The 11,732-nt window shown below is 32.1% G+C and overlaps 1 protein-coding gene and 1 pseudogene across 1 annotated transcript; both read left to right on the top strand.

The window, feature by feature from the left end:
* Window positions 1–338: 338 nt before the first annotated feature.
* On the top strand, window positions 339–3,544 carry LOC111385729 (annotated as a pseudogene).
* Window positions 3,545–7,613: 4,069 nt separating this feature from the next.
* On the top strand, window positions 7,614–8,232 carry LOC111385726. Its single transcript, XM_023010143.1, has one exon. The coding sequence runs from the start codon at window positions 7,687–7,689 to the stop codon at window positions 8,131–8,133; it is 447 nt and encodes a 148-aa protein (XP_022865911.1). The 5' UTR covers window positions 7,614–7,686; the 3' UTR covers window positions 8,134–8,232.
* Window positions 8,233–11,732: the final 3,500 nt, after the last annotated feature.

The raw sequence follows: 11,732 nt of genomic DNA, 5'->3' as shown, positions 1-11,732 counted from the left end.
TTTTCCGACGTATTCGAGATACTACAAGGTATTTCAACAGATGGTTTGAAGGATTATAACAAGCCTTGTAAAGAATTTCACCAAAGCACAAGATGAAATTCTCCAAAACTTGAAGAACACGAGGATATGAATATAAGTCGGGATTTTTTTTTCTTGGAACAAAGTATGGATTGCAAGGTGTTTTTCTTACTTTTTTCCCTCAATCATGGCTCTCCAATATATAGCCATCGACCAAGAGAACGAAATGGGGCAAAAAAATCAAGTGAAAAATCACCAAGTTCAAATTTGCAACAGTCAAAAACGGCCAAAAAAGGGTCAAAAACATGTACCATGCGACCATGCAGTCGCATGGTTCGGTAAAAAAAATATGTACCATGCGGTCGCATGGTTCATCCATGATGGTCTCGGCCTAAGGCCATGCGACCGCATGGCTATTTTCCATGTGGTCGCATAGACCCCTTTTTTTTGTTGGTTTTGAACAACATAATCATATCATTTTTCTCTGTACAAATAGTGTAATTGATATTCAAAGCACGTCCATGGAAAAAGAAAGAGAAAGGTACATAAGACGAATATGATAATAATCTCCAACATTCATGTAATCATCTGCTGATTTCATACAAGTTTACTAGCATTCCATTTCCCATAAGCAAAACTCCATTCAAGTTTTGCAAAATAATAAGTGACTTTAAGATACGTATCTTTTTTTTTTTTACTTAAGCCTACGTCTGGATACAAATTTCGAAAGTTAAGCATATGAGCTCCTTTGTTTTTCCTCAAAATTTCATTAATGATTTTAGCTTGCTAGTCAGTTGTTATGTTTTCAACATAATCAGTTAATGCAGTTGTTAATGGTGATTTTGAAGAAGGCCCTTGGATGTTTAGAAATGCTTCACTTGGTATTTTACTTCCTAGATGAAGAGACGTCCTCATTAGCCATTGCCCAGATGGATAGTTGAATCAAACAGAGCCGATTGCTACATTGGCTCATACCATCTCTCTGTCCCGGGAAGCAAACGAGCTGTTGAATTGCTTTCTGGAAATGAAGGTATTACCTCGCAAATGGTTGAAACCAAGCCTAATAAACCTTACAGATTGACGTTTTCATTAGGCCATGTCGGAGACTCCTGCAAGCAGCTACTAGCCATCATGGCCTTCGCCAGTGATCAAGCCCAAAACATCCATCACACTCCAGATTCCAACTCTGCATTTTAGACAGCTTATCTTAACTTCATGGCCAAGGGCCAGAGACCACGAGTTGCATTCTACAGTGTTTACTACAACATAAGAACTGATGACAAGAGCTCTCTTTATGTGGTCCAATAGTAGATAATGTGAGAGTAGAACTATCAGGGTGTGAAGGCATTATCCCCCGATTTTTAGGGTTGATTCTAGTTTTGAGCATATGTTCATTTGATTTCTTGTTTAGGTTCAAGGTTGTGCTCTGGTTAAGTTGTAATATGACTTGATTTTCATGTCCTCGTAGGGAGTGTTTGGTAAACCAAACTGTCCTGTTAAGGGTTTGATATTTACTATGAGAAATGGAATGCTAGTAAACTTGGATGGAGTTTTGCTTATGCAGTTAAGATTGTACATGGAAAACAAACATTCAATGTTAAGGGTCATTAATTCTATAATCGTTGGATGCTAGGCACGGGATGATGTGATACACAATACGGTGGATTTTTTCTTGAAAGCTGCTATGTGTAAGTCTGGTGTACAGGTACAGCTCAAACAACAAAATTGTTTTTTTCTTACTAGATTCGAACTGACCGATCACTATACTTGTTGGAACTGTGTGGCTCCCAATTGGGTCTGATAAGTGTGTTTTTGCACACTTATTTATGTCACAAACATAATTTAAAAACGAGCAAAATTATTGAATTGTGACTTAATCTTGTACATTTGTGAATTGTAGGGAACAACGATGAACATGGTGAAATTCATGAGAAAAGATGCGAAAAAGGACTAAAGTGACGCAAAGTGAAAGTTTAGGGACCAAAAGTGCAAATATCCAAAAGTTGATCCAATGAACAAATCAAGAAATCAATTTAGCCAATTACCAATTGACGATATCGTGGGTTGATGAAATGAAAAGAATGAAGCGAGGATGCCAAGAAGTAAAGGATGAAAGTGGGAGGACCAAAACGCACATATGCCATAGTAGATAGTACTATGCGACTGCATAGTACTGTCCTCTATGCGGTCGCATAGTAGCATACCACAAACAAAGATGCCTCAAAATTTTACTCTATACGACCGCATAGAGTTGCTCTATGCTGTCGCATAGAGCAATTATCGAGGAGAATTTTAGTTTCCTTTTTCTTCCAAAACTCTTATGGAAACAATATTTTTAGGGTCTTATAAATACAGAAACTTGACCAGAACATAGGGGACGCCTTTTTTATATGTTTTTAGGGGATTTTGAAGGAGAAACGAAGGATAGAACAAGAAAACAATATCGCGCCAAGTGAAGATAGGATTGAAGATTGATTCAGGTGATGTCGTTTCTTCAAATATTTTTATGTTTTGTTCTTTTTAGCATGTTAGGCTAGATTTATCACTGCTAGGAGATCGATGAACCTTGTAATACTACGTTTAATTGTTGTTCTGGATTTTTGACGTATTTGAACACTAGTTCCGGATTTGATTGATTTATTTCGTTTTTATTTTTATATGATTATTGTGCACGTAATTATATGATTGTGGTGGCCTGTTTTATGCATTCGAAAGAAGGAAAATAGGTTCGACATAGTATAAATCATCATAGGGTCCGATAGGGCATAGAAATATACCTTTATGCCTTGTGTGAATCATTGGATATTCGTGAATTTATAATGCATGTTGATATATTAGTATTCGTCACAGAAATATAGTCGAATCATATATTGGGATATGTTTGACATTTCTCGAGAGAGATTGCTATCTTAAAATATGAATATCGATTCATTTTTTGTGGAATTGTGTGTCAAATTTGCATAATTGACAATTGAACGGGTATTGTTTTGGGATTCGTGATCCTAGTGCGTTAGTACATCCATTAATTCTAAGTAAACGGTCAGTACAACCTATTTCTCGTGACTTGCCTTGCTTTTACTAGCTCTAGACTTTTCTTTTTGTCTATTCTTATTATTATTTTTTTTTTATAACTCAAGTGTCTAAACTTCGTCTAACTAATTTTGAGGAGTGGCGGCTTTCCCATCTGATTCACCACTAAGGTAAATTCGGATGCGGTCACAGCTTATACGTACTTGAGCCGGACATTTGGGATGCGGTTCTCTTCCCTGTAGATTTTCCTTTACGACGTACCGACAGGACCTCTGGAGGAGCGACAAAGCGTACCATAACTTTGTCTCCACAGGACAACTGCTTTCCAACATAAATGTTACCTTCCAGCTGTTGTGAGGATTTGAACCTCTGATACTCCGTATAGAATCATTCTCCTTTATCACTACTTCATGCTCGTGAGGGCTTGTAGTTTCTTATTTTATTTTTATGGTTAATTGTCCAGATGGCATTGACACAAAATCTGGACTCAAATTAAAGACTTCACGATTTCACAAAAAATCATTCTATAGCCCCTGATTCTTTAACGTAAAGTTTGATATAATGCCTTATAACATTATATCGTTGGATTATTTTAAATACAATTAATTTTCTATAAAATCATTTTTTGCCACCCCAAATTATATCAAAGCATTTGTTAAAATTTTTTGTCAAATCAGCAAAACTCTTTCAAAAAATTATAAAAAAGTAATGAGTCTCATGGATTATGAATATTTCGTTAAATTTAATGTTTGATTTTTTACTTAATTTGCATATCGTTTTGAATTTGTATCAAACGAATAGTACGTGAATGACTATCTTTGTACAATTTCAAACCATTCATATAATTTAAACAATTTTATATAGTGAATCAATGATATTGATTATCCACAATCACTAGTTAGAGCCCTATTTTCTAGAAGTTCATTTTTTCGAAACTCAATTTAAATTATACAATTTTTTATAAAATAATTTTACTAGTAAATAATTTTTTTTCTTTTTTAATTACTCATTTTAAAAAATAAAAATTGCTATTTCAAAACATATTCTTCCGAAAAATAGCACTCAAATGGCGGCATTCTTCTTAGTTCGGCTGATAATTGAATGATGCCCTTATTTTCTTAAACCTAAAATCAATCAAGTTTGCAAAGCTACAATTTCAACACTTCATTAAAATTACAACTTTTATCTTCAAGGAAGGAGTTTTAGGGGAGTGTCCTCAATTTAGATTGTGATAAATTTTAAAAGTCTTTCTAAATTTATGTGTCTTCAATTGAGATTTAATTGAATTTTAATAAAATCCATTAAAATTTAGGTGTCCCTATTTGGGATTTTAATAAAATCTTTTAAAATTTAGGTATTCTCAATAATTAGTAAATTTATAAAGATTTCATTAATAGAATTTTTTTAAAAGATTTAGATGGATTTCAAATTTAAAAGTACAAATCTTTTGAAATTTCAACATATTTGATGATATTCTTATGAAATTTGTAAGAATCTATTCAAATCGACAAAATTCATTAAAATTTATAATCCTTCAAAATTCATTAAAATCTTAGTTGAGAACACTCCTATTAAATAATCTTTGCCGTGCCACACAAACAACCGACAACATTAATATTTTATAAAACCATATATTAAATTTAAGGGCTATGCTTCATGTACAGACCGAACACTCACAACACCAGAGTGAGTGGGTGGGGGTTTTGTAATTTTTTTATACAAGTGGGTTCCACATGTTGTGAGTATTGGTAAGGGTACCATTCCAGTACACCCAACATTATCCTAGATTTAAAAATTTGCCAATGATTGCACTTATAAACATCCGGAATGAATTTATACCTTATTATCAACATTTGATGATGAGTGCATGGAATTTTCTTGCACGACAAGGACTCATATTTGTTTATTAGATTTTTCCTAAATTTTTTTTTATCAAAATTCATAAATATTACAAATTAGTAATGGTATAATAAATTTTAGTATTATTAACAAGGAAAAGTTTCATAGAAATAAGTTGTGTGCAGATATGGCATATGAAACACTAGTCACGATCGTCCTTCCTTTACCTGCAAAACAAATATGAATCCACCACTTTATAAACAGCTGCGCCGCCTCATGTTTTTCCTTTTCCAATTGTTTACAATTATAAAATACATTCGAGTTTTCAATTTTTAATTCGCAAAATAACGATTTTGATTATGTGAAAAGTGAAGAACGATAGAGAATGTTGACTTCGATTACATGAAAAAATAAAATCGTTAATTTTTCAGTCGACTCAGTCTGTAACCGCTAAGAAATAAGAATGTATTGTGATTATTCCCAAAAAAAAATAAAAAAAAATAAAAATTAAATTTTAGTGTCTAGTTACAAATTGAATTTGAAAGTACAATAACAATTGAGATTTTTTTTCCCGAACATGGAGTTGTACCCGTTTCCCCATAAACCGAAGCTTTTCGTGGTTACAAAGAGTTCGGTAGAATGAGTTTATTTAATATAAATAATAAATTAAAGGGTCTAATTTCCTTATCGAATGAATGTGAAAATATAAATCAATATTTAAGAATTTGGGCTACTCATTTGAACAATAATGATATTTTAAGATGGAACTTCGAATTTTAATATGATTTCATAACTTTTACAAGCTAACATTCCAAATTCCAAATGTTAGATTTCCAAAATTCAAAGATAAATTTGTTTAAATAATAAGTTTAAGAATATCGACACTTGTTATGTGAATTTCAAAAGGAGTTAAAGTTAAGAAGAATCATGCTATGGCCGCATGGGCCCTCTACTACCATGGAGGGCCTACTACCATTATAATCCTAAGAAAATTATTTTGCTTTTTAGACGACTAAATATACAATATTATTCTTTATTATTGGACTTTTTTCAAAATTTAGGGAACAATATATAAAACCTAAAAACTCCGTAAAAACTTTTCAAAAATCAGGTGATAAATCAATTTATTAAATTTTAAATTATAATATAATTTAATTAATCACATCAACTTTCAAATCCAACCCCTTCTCTTTCTCTCTCTATCCTCTCCCTACCCCTTTTGTCCTTCAGAGGCGGCCATCGGTTTCAGTGACTACTCCGACAACCTCTTTGGTGATCGCTCCGACTACCGCTCTGACGACTACTCTGACTTTGGTGATGAAAAAATCTTCAAAAATTGAAAACAAATCCTCTCTCTCTCTCTCTCTATGCTCAACTGTAGAAAAATCTCCAAAAATTTATTTGTGACTATACATGTGTTATATGTGATTATTTGTAACAAAATCAATCTTAACTGTGATGGTATGTGACTAAGTTACAACAAGTCACAATCAATATTGAGGTCAAATCCTAATACCTTATGCTAGCATCGATATGGCATCATCGATTCACATAGAAATAAGCAACGATGTTGTTCGCACGCCATCATCATTGCCACTGCACAAGGACGATTATTGATGCTACGCACAGCGATGGCGTGACTTTGCCGGCAGAATGGATGAAGGTATATAGGCAGGGCTAGGAATCGCACCGCGTGTAGCACGATCACCCTCGCTGTTGCATAAACGGCTATGAACAGCGCTGCGTGCGGTGATGAAGCAATTGCGCAGTGTTGCTGCTTCGCCAGCGAAATGAATGACAATTGACAGACGACTAGTGGGGACTTTTGTTTGTGTGAGAGAATATTTAAGGGTTTGAAATTGGGGTGGGGATGAATGTTTTGGTGGGTTGTGGGTTTGTACTTTTATTTAATTTTATAATATTATTGTTAATATTTAAAAATTATATTATAATCTGAATTTTGTGTTAAAAACTTTCAAATTTGATTTTTGAAGTTTAAAGTTAAAAAATCTGGTTGGGTGTAATTTTCACGGGATTTTTTTAGGCTCAATTGGAGGCCCTAGCCTCAATGACTTTGGTCTAGGGTCATCTCTGTCAACAAATGATGTGACGATATTTGATTGAGCCAAAATATCATTAAACAAATAAAAAAAATTCCCACTTTTTTTTTGTATGCCTCGTCAATCTATCAAAAAAAAAAAAATAATAATAATAATAAAATAAAAAATGAAGAGAATTGAATAATGCTATCTAATGGTTGGTGCTCTAGCACTGTTTTATGTAGAGTAATTCTATGTTACAATCCTAGTGTATGTGACACTAAATGATAGAAATGATAGTCTACGTGGCATTATTCATTTAGAGTAATACTATGTATTCCCACAATTTAGGTGGCGCTAAATGATAAGTTGAATAAAAAATGAAATTAAATGACTTATTTAATTTTATTTATAATTAATGCCACATTAAAGCCACCTAGATTGTGTTACAATTCTAATATAGGTAGTCATTTAATTTCATCTATAATTTAATGTCACATTAAAGCCACCTAGATTGTGTTACAATTCTAATATAGGTGATGCTAAATGATATGTTGTATGAAAGGTGAAATTACCTATTATTTAATGTCACATTAAAACGACATAGACGAGGGTTATAACCCCATTGGGGGCTATATAGCATTATTCATTTTGGCAAAAATGATAGGTGGAATGAAATATGTTTACAAAATCACTGTTTCCCAATCCCTTTCTTAAATCCAAGAAATTACTCACAAAAATTCGGTGTCCAAACAACAATATGTCAACGACACAGCAAATCGGCATTTTTATCTCCCTGTTTCTCGCTACTGCATCACCACTAATTGCAACTGCAGATGGTGGCAGAACTACCCCTCTGACAGCCTACGATGTTCTTCAGGCTTACGACTTCCCCGTGGGTGTCCTTCCATTGGGCGTGACCCACTATGAAATAAATAGAGCCACCGGCAAATTCATTGTGTATTTCAATGGTTCGTGCCGTTTATCCACTGAAGGTTCGTATCAATTGAATTACATGTCGAAAATCAGTGGATACATCTCTAAAGACAAGATTACCAGCCTTTCTGGGATTGGTGTCAAAGTTCCTTATCTTTGGGCCAACATCGATGAGGTCACAAGAAATGGGGATAAACTTAAGTTCTCCGTGGGAATTTTTTCTGCTGAATTTGGGATAAAGAATTTCTACAAAAGCCAACGATGCAGGTGAGGGTTTATTGAAGAGAATCGACAAAGAGGGGGTAATTGGAGTAATTTTTGGGGTTGTATTCAATTCAGATTTTTATACACTTTTTTAAATGGATGACTTTTATAGATTTTATGGACTTTTAAGTATTTCTACATATTTGTTAAGAAATAATATAAGTCTTAACTTCTGTAGATTTTGATTGAAAATTTTTATAAACTTTTAGATACTTTTCATCTTGTTAATTCATTATGTACCTGAAAATTACAATTTTTCGTACCATCTAATTGACATTTTCAAGAATCATGATGCCCACAAAATTTTCTAGGGTAAAGTCACTAGTTACGGCCTCGTCATTTAATTTTGACGCAAGTAAAATAATAATTTTTTTACATTAATTTTGAAGAAAACATAACGAAAATTTTTCCATGCAATTAACATAATTTCTAAAAACACGTATTGTTCTTTACTATAAAAATAATAAATTAATCGATTACATGGAATACTACGTTTTGAAACAATTACATATAATTTTTATTCAATAATAATTATGTACATATAGAATAGTTATAAATTGATTACTACAAATAAATTAAAGAGATGAGAAAATCCAAGTTGAAAGGAAAAAGATGTTCTTTTATTTATTTATTTTTTTGAGTTTTGAAATCTTCACAAATCTCAGAGCATATGAGATATTTTCTTTGAGATTTCCTATTTATATTTTTTATTAAAAAATTTCCAGAAGTTTAGTAAGTTGAGAATTCTCCAAAAGTCACCATCAATTTGAATACCTATTTTAAAAGATTTCAATTGAATACCACGTGATTTTAGAAACTTATTAAAAGTAAAGTTCCAATTGAATACACTTAAATTTTAAAAGTTTCAATTGACTATATTTAATCTTTATAAATCCTCAAAGGTCTCAAGTAAATGCACTCTCTTTATTTCTTCAATAAAATAGAGGTGATTTTGGGGTTTTTCGAGGATGTTAACTTTTTCTTCATCAATTAAATTTGGAATTTCTTATGCTTTTTAGTTTAATGTTGAGTTATGTGCGTGTTCTTAGTTTTAATAATACAGGAACTTTCTTTGATATCTCTGTTGTTTAATGCTTATGTTTTTAACAAAGTTGAGTGATTGTGGTTTCTCCAATACATTATTATCTATGTTATTCCTGAATCGTGTACACAAGGAAGAAAGTGCTTAATATCGTTGAATTGCTTAGTCTTGAAATTATGCCCGGCCATGCAGGTTAAGCAGATTAACTTTGCAGTTTAAGATCAATGTTTGATAGTTCTGGTAATGGTTTGGTAAAATAGCGTCGATTCAACACTTTCATATGTTAGCACTCCTTGATGGCATCGGCATCTCATTGCAACATATGTATTTTCAAATCGTTAGATATGTATTCACTTGTTTTCCAAGAAATTCAGGCTTGACCAGAAGCCTATTCTAGATATGAACTGTGCAAAACTCACCATACATAGAATTTCTTGATTGCCTATGTCTAGCTAAACAAGGCAGTCTTTCCAAGAAATTCAGGTTTTTGGCCACTTGCATGAATCAAACATATTCAAGATATTCTCCAGACAAATCTTGAATTAATCACAAAATACTCTACCAATATTTTCTAGTTTTACAATTCAGATGGACAAATTTCAAGACTTTCTGCATAAGAAAATTCACAAGTATTATCAAGTAAATAAACACAAACAATGACGAAAGTATTGCAGCACAACGGTGGTTGATCTTAGTAAATAAAGTTTCCATAACTGCAAACTATCAAGAAATCATTTGCATAGGCACGTGTTTTTCCTCTACAAGAATTGCAGTGCTCAGTTTAATACCATACCTATCATATAAAAACAAAAAGTCACAATTGAACTCCCTCGATTCACACAATATTATCATTAGAAAATAAAACAACTATATCAAACACGTTGAATCAACAAAACCAAATTTGATATCTATAATATAAACATAAGACAGAAGCCACTTAAAAACCAATAATAAAGTCCACAAGCAAACTAAATGTTGTCGATTATATATATATATATATATATCCCAAAAACCTAGTAGTTAGGGATGTCAACGAGTCAAGCCGAGTCGAGCTTTAGGCTCATGCCTTGTCGAGCCAAGCCGCCCGGCTAGAGTCTTTTTTTTTTTTTTTTTTTTGGTTTATACGAATCTAACATTTTCTTTAAAAAATTTAAAAATTACGTAATTTATTCGAGTTACAAATCAAATAAAAATTACAACTTATAAAATTACATTATAAATAAAATAAAAATTATAACTTACAACCCTCCTCCTTTTTCTAGGTTTGGGACCGGTTACATGACGTAGATGGAGTTAAAATTGTACACTAATAAAATATTTCGTGTACAATTTTTCTTGAAACAAATAAATTTAAAAATTACATATTGTTTTGAAATAAATTATTTTAAAAACTTACAACATTTTATGTTTGGATCTGCTGCAACGCTTCGATCAGTATACTGTCAATATGTTCTTGAACACGTAATTTTGCATATTCCCAATCCTTCAAGCATATTAAAATCTCTAATATATCTTCTTTTAGTCTTGAACGTACGTTTGATAAAATTCGACTATCTAAACTGAATGCAGCCTCCGATGCTACTGTAGACACCGGAGGTGTTAGTAGATCACATGCAATTTTTGATACAATTGGATACTGTCTTTGATTACAACTCCACCAATTTAGAAGACTAAATTCCTATAATTCTTTTTTAGGTAACACACTGCGAACGTCCACGCACATATACCTAGCTAACTCGGAGAGAATTTCAAAATTTGTACCACTAATATTTATCGCTCTAGATATCGATGAACTAAAACTAAACGAGGGAACAGTTGTATTACTTTCCAAAAAATTCTATAAATTATCTGAATTTGTTGAAATATTTCTTGAAGAAGAACTTTGGGAAGTAAAACTACACTAGCCTTCTTTATCAGCGTAATAATTATATATTTCAGATAACGTAGATTCTATATTCACATGTGATAATTCAACATTCATGAAATTTGAAATCCTTTTTACAGTGGCTATTGTGCCATTCAAATTAAGTCGATGATCTATTACTGAAGCTAAAATAAATAAAGAGGGCAATTCTTCCCAATATTTACGAAATTTTAACTCCATAGAGCAAACTAAGTCCGAAAAATAGCAAATTCCTGTATTTATGAAATGTTTGTGAAATGTAAAAAAAATGTTGTAAAACAAGTGACTATGTAGGGTAATAAACTCCGCTATATTCCTTTGTAGTATCGAAAAAAGATTTTAAAATTTTTCACGTGAAATACAAGAGACCATTTCCAATCTTCTAAATTATGTTCGGGTCCGTATGTATACCTGTCATTATAATATAATGAAATCACTTTATCGTAATTTTTACACGAATGTAACATAAGATATATAAAGTTCCATCTATGTGTTATGTCAGTGACAAATGATTTCTCTTGTAAGTCATACTCTGCATACAAACTGTTAAATGCTTGTTTTCTTGCTGTGACACATCAATAAAATTTATTGTTTGTCTAATTTTATCTAAATGAGAACTTATATGTTCTAATCCAGCTTTTACAATTAAATTGATAATATG

Source organism: Olea europaea, unplaced genomic scaffold (genome assembly GCF_002742605.1).
Source record: "Olea europaea var. sylvestris unplaced genomic scaffold, O_europaea_v1 scaffold3262, whole genome shotgun sequence".
Classification (NCBI taxonomy): Eukaryota; Viridiplantae; Streptophyta; class Magnoliopsida; order Lamiales; family Oleaceae; genus Olea; species Olea europaea.
This window is presented reverse-complemented; position numbering and strand designations above follow the sequence as displayed.

Excerpts from the sequence above, each read along its gene's own strand:
- LOC111385726 (XM_023010143.1), top strand. The coding sequence starts at position 7,687 with ATGTCAACGACACAGCAAATCGGCATTTTTATCTCCCTGTTTCTCGCT.